At 55.7% G+C, this 20660-nt stretch overlaps 1 protein-coding gene across 2 annotated transcripts; it reads right to left on the bottom strand.

Moving 5' to 3' along the window:
* Nucleotides 1–6876: 6876 nt before the first annotated feature.
* SEMA3G (semaphorin 3G) lies at nt 6877–18030 on the bottom strand. Of its 2 annotated transcripts, none has more exons than XM_065933557.1 (16): nt 17845–18030; nt 15955–16115; nt 15774–15836; nt 15477–15596; nt 15119–15209; nt 14876–14992; nt 14499–14644; nt 14183–14297; nt 14021–14090; nt 13595–13739; nt 13065–13296; nt 12871–12962; nt 12192–12233; nt 11265–11493; nt 10840–10979; nt 6877–9557 (listed from the first exon to the last, which is right to left on the bottom strand). In XM_065933557.1, the coding sequence occupies exons 1-16, from the start codon at nt 17951–17953 to the stop codon at nt 9117–9119; spliced, it is 2313 nt and encodes a 770-aa protein (XP_065789629.1). In that variant the 5' UTR covers nt 17954–18030; the 3' UTR covers nt 6877–9116. The 2 variants fall into 2 exon arrangements, with proteins under 2 accessions (XP_065789629.1, XP_065789630.1); XM_065933558.1 differs by having other exon boundaries at nt 6877–9554.
* Between the last annotated feature and the right edge of the window lie 2630 nt (nt 18031–20660).

The raw sequence follows: 20660 nt of genomic DNA, 5'->3' as shown, positions 1-20660 counted from the left end.
AGTGTGAGAAATACCACTGTAACTGAAAATAATGGCCCTCAATCAGCACCCTCTAAACTCCTGCTGCAGTGGGTGGCGGGTGGAGCTCATAGTGGGAGTAGGGAGAGGGGGTGCGTTTTGTCACCCAGACATTCCGTTGCCCGATTTCTGTGTGCAGTTGGTGCCTATCAGAACAGTGCACATGTGTGCACACACCCTTATTAACTTTATCATAGTGTGTATACTCTAACTTCGTTGATGTTAATAGTTAACCCCATTTTTGTGTGCTAGAAAGTCTAACTTTGACATGTCCTCTTCATGTAGGCCTAACCAGCCATTCTCAAACAACTGGACTTTTTCCTTAGACTTTTAACTTGAGATAGTTTTCAAAGATTTAAAGAAAAATTGTGAAGATACTGTAGAGTCCCCACATACCCCAACCCCAGGTTCCCCCATTAATGTCTTGCAGCAATACGGTACATTTGTGTCAATTAATGAACCAATACTGATACATTACTATTAGCCAAATAAAGCTCATATTTTATTCAGATTTCCTTAGTTTTAACCTAATGTCTTTTTTCTATTCTAGCCGCCCGTCCAGGATACCATATTGCATTGAGTCATCCTGTGTCCTTAGGTTCCTCTTGGCTCTAACAGTTTGTCAGATTTTCCTGGCTTTTGATGACCTTGACAGTTTTGAGGAGTATGGTCAGGTGTTTTGTTGAGGGCCCCTCAATTTGGATTTGTCTGATGTTTTTCTCATGATTAGGGCTTCCCCGATGACTCAGCAGTAAAGAATCTGCCTGCAATGCAGGATATGTGCAAGATATGTGGGTTCTATCCCTGGATTGGGAAGGTCCCCTGGAGTAGGAAGTGGCAACCGACTACAGAATTCTTGATAGAAAAATTCCATGGACAGAGGAGTCTGGAAGGCTATAGTCCAAAGTCTCAAAGAGTTGGAGACCACTGAGCCACTGGAGCACCACACACTCATTCATGGGTTTGAGGGAAGAAGACCACACAGGTAAAGTGCCATGTTTATCACATCAGATTGAAGTTACCTATGATCAACATAACTTATCTTTCTTGATGTTCATGTTGGTCATCTGGCCAAATTAGTGTTTGTCGAGTTTTTCCAGAAAGAGAAAAGTTACTCCCTTTCCCCCCTTCATATACTGTAAATTTTGGAAAGAAGTCATTCTGTGCAGCACACTATTAATGAGTGGGGATTTATGTCCCCTCCCTCTTTAAGGGCTGAGTGTCTACATGTATTTGTTTGGAGTTTTTCTGCGTGGGAGATTTACCTGTCCTCTCCCGCTTACTTATTTACTCAACCATTTATATCAGTATGGATTCATGGATACATATATTATACTTTGGGTTATAATCCAGTTCTACTTATTCTGTTGGTTCTACTTATTCAGGTTGTTCTAGCTTTGGCCACTGGGACTCCTGTGTCCTTTTCACTTACTGCCAATATTGTGTTCCTTTTGGTTTGGTTTTGTTTTGAGCACTTCTTTACTTTTTGGCCCTACAAGATAGCCCAGACTCATCTTGCATTATTTATTTATTTTTGGCTGGGCTGGGTCTTTGTTATGGCGTGCAGGCTATCTCTAGTTGAGGCAAGTGGGGGCTACCCTCTTGTCGCGGCACACGGGCTTCTCGTGGTGGTGGCTTCTCTTGTTGTGGAGCACAGGCTCCAGGCGCTTGAGATTCAGTAGTGTGGTGCATAGGCTTAATTGTCCCACAACATGTGGGATCCTCCTCGACCAGGGATTATACCCATGTCCCCTACATTGGTGGGAGGATTCTTAACCACTGGACCACCAGAGAAGTCCTTCATCTTGAATATTTTAAATACTTGTTTCAATTACTGTTTTATAACTTAGAACCTGGAACAAATAGTTCACTTGGGGAGAATAGGAATAGACATCAAATAAAATTTCCCCAGAGCACCTGCTCCCCTTCCTCTAATTCTTACCTTTGTGGGAACCATGAACTAGGGCCAGAAACTTCAGAATCTTCTTATGTTTCCTTTTCTGCTCAACCACCCTCTTTCTTGTCAATTTGAATTTTTAACATGTTTGCCTTCCTCTCCATCCCAGGGCCAATGCTCAGCTCAGACCCTTGTGCCTCACAGGACGACAGCAAAAGCCTTCTCTCTGTATGGTTTCCTACATCCACTTGCTTTGCTGACGTATCTATCCTTTTCCCTTCTGTAATTGCCATAAAACATCTGCTAACTCTTCTTTACTTAGGATGGCCCCCACGAGTTGGACATCTAGGGTCTTTCATGGGCACTGTGCCATGGCTACCCTGGCATACGGGCCCTGAGCATGAGGCTTAGAGTCTAGAGAGCCATAACCTCTATCAGCCTGAAGAATCCAGTGTGAGGGCCACTTCTTCACGCCTTGGCACTCCGTCTGAGCTCTGCTTGTATCCCTATGATAGCTGTGCTGTTCTCCATCCAGTCCCATAACTGTCTCTCCCTCTAGATCAGAAGTCCCTGATAGGAAGGGACCTGTCTATCTTATTAACTCTTCTCCCCCTCATGGTGTCTGGCTTGGGACTCCACATTCAGAGTCAGTTTGATGTCACCGGGATTATTAGATGTGCTCAAATCCTGCGTTTATAAACCTGTTGTTTTACTCTCAAACACCAGAGGGCACTGTGAGCACGTTGAGGAAGAAGATTCTAACGCTTTACACATGGAAGGTTGAGAAAGGCTTAGGAAAGCTTCCTTCTATTTTAGGGTTGCACAGGACTTACTGCTATTCAGGTGTTCTGAACACATTCATTCAAGTTTATTCATGAGCTGTGCCCCTGTTATATTTAGAGATTAGTATAGACATGACAGTAACTTCTAAGTTACTAATGACACTTAGTATCATAGGTCAGGTCCTTAGATAGGACTGCCTTCCAGATCTCTCTAGACCCAAAGTGATCTTCCTAACCGCAGCTGCCCTCCCCTTACCCCTAAAAATGGGATCTCCCAATTCCAAGGGAATTGAGTAATATGGTTCTCTTCCTCTTCTGCCCTACCCTCCTGCTGCGTACACACACACACACACACACACACACACACACTCTCTGACATCAGGGTCTTTGGTTGGTGGTTCAAAGGCTCTGACTTCCTGTAGACAGAGCAGGAGGTGGTTATGAGAAACAGCAACCCCATTGGCCCTGATCCCAGGGACATAGCATCAGCCCCTGTGTGCTCCCAGACTGCCTGAAGGCTATAGCATCACAGGGTCCCTGATGTGAGAAGTCTCCCTTACAGAGCAAGCCAGGGAGCCCCATTGCAGAGGGGGTGGCTGTTTGCAGGGGTCTCATGCCTTGTACATTTTTTCCAAAAAGCAGAATGGGAATTGCAGGCCATAAACCAGAGAGTTGATGTTTTTCAGAAAATAATCTCACCTTTCCCTGGCAAACCACCTCCAGCCCCCTGACATCCCTGAGTATGGGGCCTGAGTAGAGGGAGTGAAGCCCAGGAGCTCCTCCCCCTGGTCTTGGGTGTAAACTCACTCCTGGAGCCTGCCCTGAAGTGCACCTCTGATAAACAGGAAGGCATGTGCGCCATCAGTGTCCGTCCCTCACAGAGCATCTGAGACCTGTCTGGACCATCAAAGCCATCCCCAGCCCCCAGGAGCATTCTGGAGGGGACTCTAGCCTCTCCAGAAACAATTCCCCATTGTGTCCCCCTGCTTGGAAGTGGCAGATTGTAAACAGGCCCTTACGTTCAGGCAGGTCCTGCTCCGCTTTGTGCTAGCGTGTTTTTTTTTCTTCTCTGAACAATGTCCTTTCCAGTAGGGCCAGCCGTTCACACCATTGTCTGAGACCCTTGGACTACAGGAAACAGCACCAGATTCTTATCAGCTGCGGGGGCAGGCAGAGTGAACAGATGAGGTCATGCCCACAAAGCAAGCTGCTGGCTGGTCTGCCACGTCATTATTCCATACCTCTGTCTATGAGAACGGAGCCCCCGTTGTCCCCCAAACTGGGAAATCTGGGCTTTAAGCCTCTAGTACTGTCTCCTCCATTTGATGGCAGACACCTGCACTTTGATTCACTTTGGAATCCTCTCCTGCCTGCGACTGTGTCCTTGCCCTGGTCTTCCTTCTCTGCCCGGTGGGATGTTCTTGGCAGTGAAATACACCCTTGGGATGGGTTAGGTGCACTCCAGTCATTTTCCTCTGTAGGGGATAGGAATTAAGACTGGCCTCCTGAGCCATCCTCACGGCAGAGTTCCTGAGTACAAACTACTAGTTGACTGCTGGAGTCCTAGTGGGAGCATGAGGGTGGGAATCCCTTGCGAGGCCTCCCTGGAGACTGCAGCATTTCCCATCCTCAGTGGAAAATGATTTTTTTTTTTTCTAATAGGCTACATTGAGGAACCAGAAGTTTCCTTAATGAAAATCCAGCGGGGAAAGTGAAAGGCTCCGTTAGGACACGGCCTCTAAGGAAGGGGGGCCAGCAGTGGTACCCACACAAAGGCGGGCTGGGGCTGAGCAGTGGGAAGTGGGCACGGGGCCACTTTCTTCATCTGCTGTGCACCAGGAGGGTGGGTGAGTCCGGAAGAGAAGCCAGGGTGGAGGCCTAACAATCCTTGAGCTCCTTATCAGGTATTATATCCAAACCTAGCCCCACCCATTCATTCTCTCTGCACACCAGGGCCAAGTTTGTAATCTCAGATATCCCCCAGGGATTTGATCTTGCCGCGTGTTGAACTTTCTCCTCGCCAGAGCCCCTTCAGGCTGGGATTTGAGTGAGGTTGGGGTGAAAACTGGTCCATTTCTGAGCAACTGTCTGCTACTTCTAAGGAGATGCGGCTGATCAGAGACACCTCAGTTTGCTGGCCTGCAGAGCCCTGTGAGACCCACCTCACTCCAACCACATCCCGGGTCCTTGCCAGCCCACACAGAGGAAAACCTGGCAGACGTCAGACCTGCCTCCTGATGGCTGCTGCCTGCCCACTCCTGCAGTCAGGGGATTCTAAGGGTGTCTGAGACCTGACCCCGGCTTAGCAAAGGAGCCCTTTGGGACAGTGAAAAGGGTTGTCTTCCTCCCTCATCCTGCCCCCACTCTGCCCCTTACCCTTGCTTAGAAACTAATCTTGTGGACTATAGGACAGCCACAGGCTTGGGGTGAACCCTAACCCTCCACAGAGGACCATGCCAGACACAAGAGGAGCAGGAAGTGGGCTGGGGAGGCAGGCTGGGTGTGACAGGACAGGAGCCAGAGGCAGGGCAGAGTCCAGGTCCCAGGAACAGCGGACCAGCGGCTTGGCAGCCATGGGGTGTCAGGTCCTGCTGTGGTGCTGGCCATGGGAAACCAAGATGTGTCTATTCCATCTGGGAAGTCAGAGCCTCCAGGGCTTATAGGCTTAGAAGGCAGAGATTAATTAATTAATCTCACATGTAAAGGGAGGGAATTAATCTAACCAGCATTTCCCCCAAAATATGCTCTTCAAAACATTAGAAACATGAAATGGCAGCTGCTCCACAGGGGAAAAAAAGGGGGTGGTTAGAGGACCACATGTTTTGGAAGATCATATACCACAGAGTAGACATGCAAGTTAATGAGGAATCATCGTGGGTTCCTCAGGCAAGCAACCAGGCAGTGTACAGCTCTGGCTAAGGGGACAGAAATCCCGTGTTTATCTGAATGTTGTCAAGGATCTCATGAGACAGTTGTTCCAAAGGACACCATTTTAGACGTCATTTGACTAACCCCTTTCTCGAAGACCCTTTCCAGCTCTAGACCTGTTTAAGAAATCATGAAACAGACCCAAAGACCAGGGGAAGTATAAGACTTAAAGGAAAAATCTGGGAGCGGAAGATAGAGTGAAACCCCTGAGGCAGGAAATAGGGCTCCGGATGGGGGCGTAGGGGAGTGGGGGTGGTGAGGGGCTGAGGGAAGTCCAGGCCCAAGGGGTCTTCAGGGAATGAATGGTGGTGATGTGGGAGCAGAGATACCATGCATCCCAGGGGAGAAGGGGGCTCCCCTCCTATTCACACACCCACCCAGCCCAGCACTTTTCAGATGCTGGTGGTGGCCTGGGGCAAGGCAACAGGGTTTCACTTTCTGTGAGACCTGGGTGCTTGTGCGTGGTCCAGGGGGCAAAAGCAGGGGTCCTGCTCCAGGGCCGGGGTTGCAAGATGGGACTAATGCCTGATGACTGTTAAGCCTACTAGTCCATAGCATGGATTGAAGGGCCCATCCAAGCAAGGCGCTAGTCTCTGTGGTGACTTGGGGTGATGTACTTCCCAGTTCTAAAGCAACCCTGCCTTTTCCTATCTGCCTCTGGCACTAGTGGAGTCTGCTCTTGGGGCAGGGTCATGATGTCACGGCGGGGAGTGGGGCTGGGGGAGAGGCGCCTCCTGCAGCCTGCACAGTGGTTCAGACTCGGGCTGCCCCTCCTCTCCCAAAGCTGAAGCTCCCACGGCACAACCTGGCCCCCCCCTACCCCCCCGCCCCCCTGCCAGCAAGAGCACAGTGGCCTTAATATACCTTGGTATGTGGCTGATGAAGACAGGCGCCAGGCCAAGTGTTGCTGTCACAAAGTCAAGTGTTATTGTGAAAAAGGAGCAGGGCTGCCTACGTGCCAGCTGCCCTTTGCCAGCGTTTTTTTTTTTCCTGGCTCAACATCTTCCTGAAGTTCCAAGAAGTCTCAGAAGCCCATGGGATGGGATTTTCCTAATTTAATAAGCAATCTCAGCTTCATAGGCAAAGCCCTCTGACTTCTTCCTTCCTCTGATACCCATCTCCTTGCCTTTTAGAAAAAAACCACCCAGGGTGGGTTCGCCCTTCTGGAATGGACAGGGATGGCCCCTCATTTACAGCTCACATGAATGGCATCAGTCAATTTAGGACAGAAATACACAGACACAATAGTGATATAATTATATGATATAAATATTAGCTTCATCCCTTTCCCTGTAGGTTGTGTGGAAAACCCCTGCACTCTCCTCACCAGCGCTCAGGGGCGTTGACGATATAAAAAACAATGGGAATTATGAGAAGTGTGCTTTGAAGACAGAGAAACCACGAGGCCCATCTTGACAGATGAATACAAAAATAGAACTCACACTTAGAGGAATTTCCAGGAGTGAATAACACAAGGTACCTTGGGGGTGGGGGGGGGGTGGAGATCAGTAGAAGCTGTCCATATTTTCCAAGTGCAGGTGTTCCTTGTCAGGATTTTGAACTCCTCCCTCCATTTTCCAGAGTAACTTCCCCAGGGGACCCAGGCTAGTGGCCACTGAAAAAACCTGGGATACGGGACAGAGCTGCTTGCAGCTCTGACATCCATGCCTGGGGTTCTGGGCTCTCCCCCTACCCTCTTCCACAGCCTCTGTCTTCTCTTCCCCTCTCCTCCCACCCCCTCCCCACAGTGCTCCTCCTCTGCTTTTACCTGCTGACATCCCAGACACAACTACCCCTGACTGGAAGCTTCCCAAAGTGCTGTCAGGTTAACCTCAGTACACATCTGGTTCACTTACCATGCAAAGAGGGGAAGGGGCCTATTTCAGATCCCAGTTCTCTAGAGGTGGTAGGAACCGGGAGGTGGGGAGTGGAGGTGGGGCTCAGATACAACCCAAGGCAGACACAGTCTGGGTTTGAGTTCAAGGGGGCAGGAAGCCCTGTCTTTTTATGTTTTTTTTTTTTACCCCTTCCTTCATCTTGGTTCTTAATGGAGGGAATCTTGAACCTGAGGCTCTTGTCCCTCTCCTGTCCATTTTGTGCGTCACTGACTTGTTCATATGCAGGCTGCGAACAACTTTTCATTTAGTCCTCCTCCTCCTCCATGCTCCCCAGCCCAAGAAACACATTACTGCTAATGGCAAAAACACCTCCCTACACACCCAGACAGAATGTGTCCTGGCTACCTGAGCCAGCAGCACCCCAAGAACCAGCAGGCCTTAGCAGTTTCCCCATGCAATTTTCTCCCTTAAAAGGAAAATATAGTCTTCATAAATGAACCACCCATGACAAACCCTTATTTAGCAGAAACCAAAGATCCCAGGGTGGGAACCCTCTGGCTGCTGGGCTGATTGATGCCTTCTTGGGGCCTTGAGAATTCCTGCTCCTGGGTCCCGTGGCTGGTCCTAGGATCTCCTGACCTCTCCCCATCTCAGTCCTCTGTGGCCTCCCAGGCAAAGCACTGCCTTTTGTCCTCACCACACAGCTTGCTCACACAACTGCCACATCCCCATCCTCCCAGGCTGTGCGCAAGCTTGCGTTGCCCTGGGAAAGACAGCCCACTCCTCTAAATACCCCAGCTCCCCTCTCCCTATCTACTAGTCCACAAAGATGAGGGACAGCTTCTCCTAGAATTCACCTGCTCCCTGCTCGTCAGCATGGAGACCCTGACGGTGGGGAGAGGCAATCCCATCAGGAGGGGGTGGGCATCCCAGGAAACATGCCTGGCGGCGACGGGACCCAGGACAGCGAAGTTAGGCTGGGAGGTTCAGGGAGCTCTAGCAGTCTGTGCTTCTGTGATTTTGAGATGGAGGAGAGGGCGTGAGCAGTGGTAGGCAATCACCAAGACATCAACGCACGAAGTGAGAGGGGGTTCTTGCTGTTCCACCTTCTCAGCGCCTCCACTTTCCCTCCCCACCTCAGTCAGGGTAGGTCTTCTTAGAGAGTGCTAGCTGAGGGGCGACTTCCCCCCTCCTCGTCTGCCTGAGGGCCCCCTGCCCAGACACCACCTCAGCCGCACCCACACACCCACTCTAAGGGTCACTCAGAATGGCCATTGTTCTGCAGGCTGGGTAAGAACCACCCAACCCTCTTGCCCCTGGGCACAAGCGGAAATGTGCTGTGGGAGCCTTGCTCGAGAACAAATAGCAAACCCACTGGGGTTGCCAGCAGCCAGAGGGTGTTGACTCCCGCCTGGGATTGGGAGCCCAGAGAGGGGACAAGGAACAGGCCTGGGACACAGGGCCCTCCATCAGGCCCCAGCCTATCCTGCGGGTAGCCTGGTAGGGGCCTGGGGACAGAGATTCTATCTCTAAGAGGCCATCAGGCAAGTTAGCCCCCTCTGCCCTAGCTGGGTGGGTGGGAGATGCTGGGGGCTGCTGCTGGCCATTCAGCCCATCCCAACCACCCCCTCCTCCTCCCTCCTCTATGTGGCCTCATACCTCCCGGGGTGTCCGATTGCGCTCGGCCTGCACCCGGCTCTTTACCTTCTTGCCCAGCTCCAGCCCCGCCCAGCTCTTGCCCTTGGCCTGTTTGCCACGGCTGCGGCTGCGGGAGGGGCACCACACTCGCTCACAGTACTCATCCACCCGGGGCAGGTTGGCGAAGCCGATGAGCTGCATGATGTCCTTATACCAGGCCTTGTGGGGGGCGAAGGCGGGGCCGCCTCGGGCTGTGGGCTCCTCTGGCCTCAGCTCCCGGGGGAACAGAATGTCGAGCTGCGCGGGCACGATCACCTCCAGAGCCAGGCGGACCACCAGCTGGGAGAAGCCGTGCTCCAGCGTCATGCAAGTATAGGTGCCGGCGTCCAGGCGGTTGAGCCTGCGGAACAGCAGCCCCTGCCCCGTTTGTAGGACGCGCTCATCTGTCTTCACCTGCTGGAGGTATGGGAGGGCGTGAGGGCGCCTGGAGCAGCGCTCGCCCCATCAACATCTCTGCCCCTTGCTTTTCCACATTTGCCATCTCAGGGCTCATTCTCCCCTTCCCAGCAGCCTGGCAGGCTCAGCGTCCTTGACTGAACTAACTGCCGGCAGGGCCTCACTTTCCCAGAACCCAGGATAGGGCCTGCAAAGGGGGCTTCTCAAAGATTTGATTGACTGGTTTCTCCTGTCGTCAGAGCTCTGAAGCCCCCATCTTGGCCTTGGGGGCCCCTGGCACACATTCCCAGAGAACAGAGAGGGTTAAAGGGTGTTTATGGGCTTTTTCTCAAGTCTGGGCTATACCCCCAGCCCCAGGACTAGAACTCCTCTACACTCGACACCGTACAGAGCTCTCCCTGTCTTGGTCTGCACTGTTCACTCCCCCTACATTGCAGGACCCACAGGCCCATCACGGTGTAGGAGGTGGAGCATGGTCCTGATCTGACCTGTCTTTGGCCTGGACCCTGTCTGGGCTTTGATCCGCACATGTGTACGTTGAGGCTGCAGTGCTTGGGTGGTGAGTGTTGTGTAACTCATCTCATTGCTCCCCTGCCCCAGCCCTCCCGGGGAGACTCCTCAGTGCCCAGCCCAACAGCTGGCCCAAGGCTGGCCTCCCCCAGTTCTCAAGCTGGGAGGAGAGCCCCTCCTGTAATCAACCCACTCCCTCCCCTTCGCTATCCGTGGGAGCAGCTTGAGAATGGTTCTTCACCCTGCCCCGCCCACGCCCAAGCTCAGGCCCCAGACTGAAGCCATCTCTGGGGTTGACAGACTTTTCTGGATGGGGGAGGAGAGGGCCTAGGCAGACAGCTGGACTCTAGGGAGGAAGTGAGGGGCCAGGCAGTGTGTGCTTATGTGTGTGTGTGTGTGAGTGTGTATGTGTGTGTGGTGGAGGTGTGTATGCAAGGGCCAGTCGTCAAGGGCCCAGGCCTGCTAGGGTGAAGGAGGACCCTGAGGAAGAGACTGCTTCAAAGATGAGCCATATGTGTAAGCATGGGGACCTGCCATCTCTGCTACGCCCTGTCGGACAGAGCCCAGCCCAGTGCCTTGCAATTTGTGGGCTGTCTGTCACTGGAGAAGTTCCCCCACATCTGGCCTGGGTGTCCCCAGATGGCAGGAGCAGGGGCACCTCCAGGGGCCTGACACACACTTTTCTTAAGTTGATCTTGGCAGGTTCCCCCCGAGGGCTCAGGGAGGGGTGTGAGCTAGGACACATGCAGGCCGGAGCCGGGTCCTCCCTCACCTGCTCAGGCCTCTCGTCCCCGGGCCGCTGCAAGAACCAGCGCGCGGCAGCCTGCGGGGACTTGGGCAGGCACTCCAGGAAGGTGCTGTTGTGCTCCGTCCCGTAGACAGTGTTGGTCACCACGAGTCCCGCGGTCTCCTCTGGGGGAGATTTGGAAGTGGGCTCAGCTCGGGAACCATGAGACCCCCAGGACCACCAACGGACTCCCATAACCCAGGACCCCCCATGAATGTAACAGGGACTAGGCGTCTACTGATCCCTAAGCCCCTCCGTCTACACAAAGGCCCTGCACCCATATGCTGACAGGAGTTACACTCAGAGAGAAACTGAGGACCGCTTGTGACTACAGGACCAGCCTGAGGCCACACTTCACAGGGGTGACTGGCTGCCCTGTGAGAGGGCGCCCCAAGCCCTCCGCGGCTCACCCTCCTGGCTCTGGCCCAGGCACTGCAGGGCAGGGTTGCCATGCCGGATGTCCTGGCGGCGGAACCGGCGCTTGCTGGTGCCAGGCCGGTAGCGGGTGCAGGAGGCACCGTCCCAGGCGCAGTAGGGGTCCCGGGCCAGGCAGCACTCCGCGCAGGCACTGCCGTACGTCTCACACTGGTGCAGCTGCAGCCGGGCCACGCCCAGCCTTGAGCCCACGTACAGCATTTGCTGGAAGGGACACAGGCAGAACCCGAGGTGAGCGTGTGCTCCACACAGAAGCAGCTAGGCGCTCAGCCCCCGGGCGCTCCTGAGACCCCTGACATTTGCAAGAGTCTTCCAGAACCTCTTGAGTGCATTCCCAGAACAAAAAATGTTTGTCACCCACCTGATCTGCGTCGGATCCTATGCTAGGGCATGGAGGAGGTGGGGCATATCTGGGGTCTTTTCTTTACGGGGCTTCTCCAGACCCTCCCAGCCAGCAGACCTTTGCCCTCTACCCCAGTGGCCTTGCCTCTGACTTTAGAGGTGAACTCTCCCTTGAGCAGTCCTAGCACAAAAGCCGAGGTTTACCCAAAGATAAACTGGGGCAGATGAACTTGGGGAGATTTTGCTACTTGCAAAAGGACACAGAGCATGTCTCTAAAATCTGATGTAAAAGCTGGATCCTGTTTTCAAGCACGTTTTTGTCTGCCCTGAGTTGCTGGGCTTTGTGGATCTCCCCTTATCTGAACACAGGCTCACTTACTCAGGGCCTCCCACTGCCCAAGGGTTTTGTGCATGGGAATCTCAGCTCCCAGCTCCACTCTCAACCCTCATTGCGGGGCCTAATCAGGCAGCCCCAGGGCCTGCTGGGAAACAGCAGGACTCAGGGAAACTTAAGGAGACCAGAGGAAGGAGGATTTGGCAGCCACGGCAGCTGCTCTTACCCTTTTGACGGAGATCTCCATCTCAGTGATGGGTGTTGGCACCTGGGAAAGAAGCAAGACCTCCTCTGCATCCCTGCTTTCAGCCTCTTCCAGCCTCTGGGTGGAAGCCACATTTCTCCCAGGTCAGTGCACTCCCTGGCAACTAAGGCCAGACGGTCTTTCCCACACATCGTGTTGTTAGAAAGGTCCCCTCTCCCTGGCTGGCCTCCAAGGCTTGGCTAAAAGCACAAAGCTCTGGTGTCCCCTCCCACAGCCCTGTCCCCCAGCAATGAGGCAGCTGTCCCAAATCACCCATTCCCCCCACTTGGGGAAGCTCAGCAGTTCCCCAAACACAGACGACCCCCTTCCTGACTCTGTAGAGGGGTCAACAGAACCCCTTGGGTTGTCAGTCACCCCTCACTGCAACTTGAGCCTGGCAGACCTTTGTCAAGGGGCGATTGCCTTGGCCATCTGTCCCTGGGCCCCCCACCTCTCAGCTCACAGACTCCGTCTCCAGGCCCGCAGTCATTTAGAAGCCTCGCAAGGCTTTTGCAATAGTGAGGCCCACTGCCCACTGAATGCGGGTTCAGTAAAGACAGCCCCATTTTCCTCCTGCACTTTGCTCCTGTTTCCTTGTAGCCAGTCCTAGACACAGGGATGGAGCCTGCGGGAACCCTCCCCATCAGTGCCCCCTGCTCACCTTAAACACTTGGAGCTCTTCCAGAACTACCTCCTCAGGCTCCGCAGAGCCCCCCGCCTGGAGGGCAATGACCTTGAGCACGGACCCTGAGTCTGGGGCAGGGAGGAGGGGTCAGTGGGAAACGAAGGAGCAGAGGGGCCGCTCGGGTCCCCCGCACGCCTCCCCTGCCCGGCCACCCCATGCAGCCCACCTACCAGTCCCCAGAAAAATGACGTCATAGGTCCCATCCTCTGCCTCCACACGGTCCACCACGATCTGACGTAGCTGCTGGGCCAGGTGGGTTTTGACAAGGACAGGGCGACCCCGCCGGGGACGCACGGGCCGGAACATGAGTGGGTGGGCTCGGGCAAACTGCAGCACGTCATCCGGGTAGTCCTTGGTGCTGCCGAAGGGTCGTCCTGGCTGTGCAGTCATCTTGCTGGGGCACTGCAGGCAGTGGCAAAGGGAGAGCCTGAAGCCCTCTGGGTTGCCACATCCCCCCTCCCCAGTCTGTGTCTAGACGCCACTGGCTGTTCACGCCAGCCTCCGAGGGACAGCTCGTGGGCCCTTCGTGCTGTATGGGAGACTCCTCAGTGTAGTCGGGGGTCTGCTCCCCTCCTCACCCCACCCAGCCCAGCCGCTGCCCTGGGGCTTCGTGCAGACCCAAGCCTGTCCGTGGCATCTAGAGCCCCTCCCAGCATCCACTCAGCCCTCTTCCCTGCCCTGGTCCCATGCAGATATTCACCATGCCAGGACGTGGAAAGGGCACCTTGCCCCCATAGGGCCCCCACTGGTGCTGGGGACCATCTTGGTGGGCAAAGGGCCCCTTGAAGACCTCCCAGATATCAGCCATGTGGTACACACAGACGGCATAGCCCTGGAACACAGCACTGCAGGGGACAGACAGGAATAGTCAGGCCAGGGAGGTTCACAGAGGTAGGAAGGGGGCAGCCTAGCTCCACAGGGAGGACAGGGGGTGATGGTGCCTGCAGTCAGCAGAGACCGAAAGGCAAGGACACCCAGGCAAAGAATCCAGCCACGGAGTCACGGAGTCGGGGACAGAGTCAGGGGCCCCTGGCTAGACTGGGCCGTGAGAGCAGGGGCTCAACAGGGGCGGTCAGGGTGCAGAGGCAGGGCCGGGGGTGGGGGCGAGGGGAGGCTATCTGCCCACCTGACGGCGCTGAACAGAGCGTACACCTCCAGGCTCTTCCCCGAGTTGGGCCACAGCAGGAACACGTCCTCTGGGAGACAGAAGGCCACCGCCAGTGCCCCCCACTCACGGGCTCTGAGCCCCCTCCAGCCCTCACCCCACGTGCTCTGGCCACGCCCTTACCCAGCTGGTCGAAGTGGGTCTCGGCACCGCCAGGGCCAGGCACGGAGCAGAGCAACCTGGCCTTGAGGAAGGTGCTCCATTTGTTCACCAGCACCCGCTGGCCGCCTGCATCATTCTGGGGGGTGGGGGCCAGTCAGCCTTGGGGCCTGAGGACAGGCCCCCTGCTTCCTGCTCCTCCACCCTCACCCTTGGAGGGAGGCATGGATGTCAGCCCCACACCCTCGCCTCAGTTCGCCTACTGTTTCAGGTGGGGACAGGGCTGGGAAGACGCGTATGGCCAGGATTCAAACCTCACTGTCCCTTCCACAGCTCTCACCATGCAGACGCGGCCCACTCGGCTGACGGTGACACGGCCCGGGCCTCCGTCAGGCGAGGGGACCGTCTCCGAGAAGAAGAAGTACACCTTGTCATCATCCGGGTCGGAGTTGTCAGGGATCCGGGCGGCCAGCACAAACCTGGGGTCTGGGAGGTAACAGGGAAGAGTTGATAGGAGTTGATAGGGCCCTCACGGGGAGGAACAGGGCAGGGGTGAACCAATGAGGAGGAGAAGAGGCGCAGGGACCCCAGGGGCCCCACTGGGTCTTAGGGAGTAGAGTGGGGATGGGCTGCCTCTCCGGTCCCCCCTCCCACCTCCCTGCCGATGCCAAGGGCAGAACCCAGTCAGCCTTGCCCTTTGCAGAGCCCTGAGCTCACCGTGCAGGAGGTTCTGGTCAGAGTCAGAACGCAACGCTGGTCGGGGACCCCCAGTCCGGAAGATCATGGCCTCATGCCCCAGGAAGTCGGCATTGAGACCTGTGTACAACTCCCCTCCTAGGGTGGGGGTAGGGGGCAGAGTCAGGGGAGGAGGGCCAGGTCCTGAACCCGGCCCATCCCTTCCCAATGATGCTGGCCAACCCCCACCGTTGTCATGCCGGCCCTGGCCTGGGTGTCACCCACCTACAAAGGTGCTGGCGAAGGGACGGCTGGGCTCGTGTGGGCATCTCCCCCTCCCACTTTCCACGCTTCGGGGCTCCAGATGGAGCACATGCTGGGGAGAGGGAGGGAGGGAAAGGTGTTACCTGGGAAAGCAGTGCCCGCCCCCTACCCGGGCAGCGGCCATTGCGTGCGGCTGGACAGTGGGGGTGGGTGGAAGGCGCCCTCATTCAGGACCTCGCCAGTAGGGGCGGCTCCCTGACACAAAGGCGCCTTTCAGGCTCTGACCCCTCTGCCCTGACCCAGGCTCAATGGGTAGAATTCAGACAGCAGGAGAAAACGTCACGACTTCCCAGCCCTTTGTGGGGCCGCTGCGGCTCACCTCTCCACGATGCCCAACAGCAAGGAGGGCACAGGTGGGCTGGAAGGCGCCAGTGCCACACGCCAGCAGGTGGGTCCGGTTGTGGGGGTGCAGCACCCGTACAAAGTTGGCGCACTCCACCTAGGGGGAGAAGGCGGGTGGGGGGATGGATCTAGGGTGAGGGGAGATTCTACTAGACCATCAGGGTCTGCTCCACGTGGCCCCAGCTCAGGCAGCTGGGGAGCAGCCCCAGGCTTTCCTGGGGTCAGGGCCTGGGTGTTGGTCAGGGTGGGGGCAGTCCCTCCTGATAGCACTCACCAAAGGATCTCTTCCCTTGCGAACGCACTCCTCTCTCTGTCCGGGCTGCGGTGGCCACAGAACCTGAAACACAGCCAGCCTGGCTGACCCCTGACCTCACAGCCTCAGTTGCCCCAGTCAGCCTCCCATCTGGAGTCACCTAGCCCTCAGAGAGAGTTGCTTCCCAAACAGTCCAGCTCACCTCCCGGGGATCCGGCCATGTCTGGTCCAACCGCAGAGAGTAGATGGCATCACGGCCCCCCAGAAACAGGCGGTCCCGGTACTCGTCCAGGTACAGGGCCCGAAGGTCCAGGGAGCCCCGGGGGCCCAGAAAGATGGCAGAGCGGTTGGCAGACAGGAGGTCTAGGAGGGAGCCGAGGGAGGGGTTCAGGGTTGCTGCTCACCCACTCCTCCAGCCAGTGCGTGGAGGTGGAGGGTCCCAGCTGTGCATCCACCGCCCCCCATGCTCACATCTGGAAAATGATTCCATCCAGAGGGCTGCTGGAGGACTTCTGGGAAGTGGCTCCTGGGAGTGGGTGGGACAGGGGACTCAGAGCCCCCCACCCAGCCCAGCCCACCCAGAGGCCTGCTCCCTTTCCCTCCACTCCATGGCCCCCTGGTCTTCAGTTAACATCTCCTTCCCCCGGCCCATCTGTGCTCTACCAGCTCCTCAAGGAAGATGGCCCCACCAACAGAACTTAAGGCTGCAAGCTGGGTGAAGTGCTGGGAGAGCCTGGTGGAAGGTTCGGTGGTCTGAGCAGCATACAAAGCTGACTCAGTGGGACAGACAGACAGACAGGGGAGAGCGTTCCCAGCAGAGGGAGCATCTGCCTAAGGCCTGGGTGTGGGAGAGGCCAGGTACGGCCAGGTGGATCTCTAGGCTCTGGTCCAAGGATATGACTAAAGAGGGTTTTCTCCTCCATAGACGCTGCCTACCCAGAAATGGAGGTGGCTGTCTGCGGATGATGATCCCAGAAGGTGGGAGTCCTGAAATAGGTCTTTGGGGTCCAACTAGGTAGCTGGAGGACATGGGTGTGCAAAAAAACAGCAGGATGTCTGGCCACCCTTGAGGGGGTGGGATATCCAAGCCTGAACCAAAGGTCATCTTTTCTATCCCCAAACTCATTAACAGCCTCTTCCAGGAAGCCTTCCATGACTGACAGTACTTTGGAGTAGATATGCCCTATTTGGACCTTTTCTTGTAGCCTGACTTCCCCAAAGCCACAGCTCCCAGGGCAGGACCCCATTCCACCCCCTCCTCCCCACCCCCGAGTCAGACTCCCTTCAGACTCCAGAGTGGAGCCAGGTCCCCCGCCCCCCAACTCTCCAGAGAACGCCTGAGTCTCGCCCCTTGGGCTGGGGTTCCTGGGGGAAGGCGACCATCCCTCTGGTTTCCCCAGGAAGAAAACTCTGTGGCAAGCCTGTGTCTCATCAGACTCAGAAGAGGCTTGTGCCAGCTGCAGCACAACATTCCAGGTTAGATCTGCAAAGCAACCTCTTGGACCAGGATGGGCAAGGAAGGGAAGTGACACAGAGCCTCACGGAGGGAGGGAAGAGGAAAGGCCAGCGTTACAAAGTGGGCTGCCAGGGGTAGGAGTGGGAACAGGGTTGTGGGGGTCGGCTGAGGGGCCCTACTGCAGGGTGCACGGGACAAGAGGGACAGGATGCTGCCCTCTTCCCCACTGTCCGCCCTGGGCAGGGAGCCCAGCTGAGAGCAGACAGATCCCCCAGACTTGCCCTCTCTGCCCCCTCCCCATTGCTCTCTGCCATTCTCCGCTGAGGTCCCTCTCCTTTTCTCGACAGCCCCCTCACTCAGGTTCTCCCCCAGTGTGTCTCTGTCTCCCATCTCCACCCTGGTCCCATCTGCTAGGACTGGTCTCCCCTCCCTCCCCCTGCCTTCCTCCTCTGGCGGCCAGCAGGGAGCACATGGCCGGGAATAACTGTAAAGTCCTTCTCGCGGGTTGTGCTAGGAGTGGCTGAATCCTTCCTCCGGCTGGCAGAGCAGACTGCCTGGGGCAGGCTAGAGTCCCACACCTGGGGTATAGCAGGGTCAGGGGCTGCGTGGACACACACACAGAGTGCACTGCCCTACCTCGGAAGGAGAGCCGCAGGCGGGGCACGCTGGGGCCGGGGCTGGGACTGCCCCCCCGGAGGAGGAGGCCCCCCAGGAGGCAGCAGACGGCCCAGGCTGAGGGGGCCATGCTGAGGAACGGGGGCACCGAGCTGCTTGCCGAGCTGCCCTGGGTCCCGCCGCTGCCGCTGGTTGTAGTCTGCTCAGTTGCCGCCAGGCCTGCTTCTGCTACTTATAAGGCAGCGGCTCCACCCCGTCCAAGGCGGGGAGGAGGAGGGAGGGGTCAAGTGCCCTGCCATCCACCTGCCGCCTCTCCCTCCGCCTCGGCTGGCCCAGTTGGTGGCTCTGTGTTAGAATAGCTGGTTCTCCATTTGGGAGACTTTTGGTCTGGCTGGGCTATGGATGGTTTATATGGAATTGTCCATAAACCCAAGTCCCTCGGCTCTAGCAAAATGTCAAGGGGGAGAGATAGCCTGAAAGGAAGATCAGAGGTTGATGGGCTGGGTGGGTGGTCTAGCTGGGCTCTCGTTTGCTCCTTGCCCCTCCACTGCCCATGACAGTGACCCCCCACAGGCTGATTCTGTGCCCAGGTCCCTGACACCAAGAGTCCAGCCCCCTGAAGCCTTGGCCTGGCTCCCCAGCTCCCCTGGCAGGGCCCAGGTTGCCTAGGGATACTCATTCCAGCCAAGGGACTCTCTGCTTTGGAAGAGGACTTGAGGTCTGGCCACACTTTACAGATCTGAAATTGGCAACAGATGAATGGCCAGACTTCTCCACCCAGGCCTATTCCTGTCTGGCCTCCAGGCCCCACATCCCATTTCACTGGGGCAGGGAACAGGATTCACCTTGTGCCAGAGAAGCCCCCATTGCCCCGCCTCCCTCCTCCAGTTCTCCCAGAGCCCCAGGGCCCAGAGCATCACCAGTTGAGTGGTGGGTTCTTCCCAGAGTTCCCCTCTGCCTGTAGGCCCTATATCTATGGTTCCTCAGGAGTTAAGGTAGAGGGAGGGTGCTCATGCCCCCATTCCCTCTGCTCTGAGTGCTGATCCAGGGGACAGGAGAGTCACAGAATGGCGACAATAGGGGAGATGAGGCTGAGAGGCTGAATAAGGACACTCGAGGAGACTCCGCATACATCCCCTCAACAGTAGTCCCTGTCTCCACCCTCCACAGCTGCCGCTCCACCCTATTCCAGACCCCTACACTCAGAAACTGAAGCCTTGGGTGCTAAGATTTCAACCTTGAGCCAGAATCCTGGTGCTCCCAGGATTCTAGAAACTTTTGTAAGTTAGGCCTCCTCGAGAGACCAGCCTGAACCCTCAAATGGCATCAGAGAATGAAAGAGGTGGTCCAGGCCACATAGCAGGCTGAGAACAGGACTTGCTCTGTCCTGCCCCTTCCTGAAACCCTTTTTTTTGCTCCTAAATGTACTGGGACCCCACCTCCCTTTCTAGCTCATTTCTGAAAGGGAAATAGATCAATCTCTTTCTCTCTCTCTCTTTTTTTTTAATTTTGGAAACAAATCAGTCTCTTGAGTCCACATGAGAATGACCCAGGGACCTGGAAACCTGTCTCCCTGTCCCCATCTCTTCTAGAAATATATGTGCTCCCTGACCTGGGATTGAGCAAGGGTCTACTCAGGGAGGCCATCCTGCCTCTGGATCCCCTGAAGAACCTTGGGCAAGGCCCTTCCCTCTCTGGGTCTCAGTCTCCTCCTTCCAGAGCCAGGGATCAGCCACCTTAAGGGTACCAGGCTCTATAAACTGGTGAGAGGTGCTTGTGCAGCGGCTGCCATGATGGTGGTCATATCCTGGGTCCTTGGAAGGGTGGAGCCCCTCTGCATCCATCTCCCTGGGGAGATGTTTCAGCCTGTAACCCAGGCCAGGGGCCAATGTCTAGCTGGAGATTGAGCTGGACAGCCCCTCAACCAGCATGTGGCCACCAGCTGTGGGCGGGAAGCCCAACAACTCAGCCTGCCAGCTCACCCTGGGGATCTAAGCTCAGCCAGGCCCCCAGCTGTGACTGCAGGGGAGGCCTGAGTTTACTTGAGCAGGATGTGGGGGCAGCCCATTCCACACTGCAGAAAAGAAGCCCGTGGCAGGGGCTGAACTTGTGTGGCCTCACCAGGTCCTCTTCCTCTCTGGGCCTGGTTCCCAGTCTAGGAAGGGGGGTAAGGATCTTCTGTAAAGTTCTCTGCTTGCAGGGAATTCCCTGGCGGTCTAGTGGTTAGGACCCTGTACTTTCATTGCTGAGGGCCTGAGTTCTATCCCTGGTCCAGGAACTAAGATCCCACAAGTTGTGTGGCACGGCCAAACAAAACAAAACAAATTTTAGATCTTCACTTGCTGGCTTCAGGTAAGAAAGACCCTAAGAGTGCCCTTGATGTCTGGGATCAATGGGCCAAGCCACAGACATCTTGTGCCATCTAATGGACAAAGTCAGAACTGCAAGGAGGTACAAAAGCCCCCGGCTGGGTCAGGCCCTGAAAGGGCAGCAGGGCCACCCAGCAGAAACTACAGCTTCTTGACAGGGCACACAGTAAGTAACCAGGCAACCTTAATATGAAGAGGCAGGGGCAGGGGGAGATGCTCCAGTGATCGCTTCTTGTTAAAATGTTTTAAAGTTTACTTGTTTATTATTATTTTTTCCTAAGTATAGCCAATCTACAGTATCATGTTAGTTTCAGGTATACGGCAGAGTGATTTGCATATATATGTATATACACACATATATAGATATATCCTTTTTCAGATTATTTTCCATTATAGATTAGTACACGATGTTGAATATAGTTCCCTGTGCTATACAGTAAGCCGTTTTTATCTATTTTATATACAGTA

Source organism: Muntiacus reevesi, chromosome 4 (assembly GCF_963930625.1).
Source record: "Muntiacus reevesi chromosome 4, mMunRee1.1, whole genome shotgun sequence".
Taxonomy (NCBI): domain Eukaryota; kingdom Metazoa; phylum Chordata; class Mammalia; order Artiodactyla; family Cervidae; genus Muntiacus; species Muntiacus reevesi.
The sequence above is the reverse complement of the archived record's forward strand: the minus strand, read 5'-3'. Positions and strand labels throughout refer to the sequence as shown.

What these genes read in the sequence shown, in the direction of transcription:
- SEMA3G (XM_065933557.1), bottom strand. Translation starts at nt 17,953, where the DNA reads ATGGCCCCCTCAGCCTGGGCCGTCTGCTGCCTCCTGGGGGGCCTCCTC. An exon ending in CTGTTGGGCATCGTGGAGAG is followed by an intron (nt 15,210 to 15,476) that starts GTGAGCCGCAGC and finishes CCCTCTCCCCAG; the next exon opens with CATGTGCTCCATCTGGAGCC. An exon ending in CCTGGGCCAGAGCCAGGAGG is followed by an intron (nt 10,980 to 11,264) that starts GTGAGCCGCGGA and finishes AATCTCCCCCAG; the next exon opens with AGGAGACCGCGGGACTCGTG.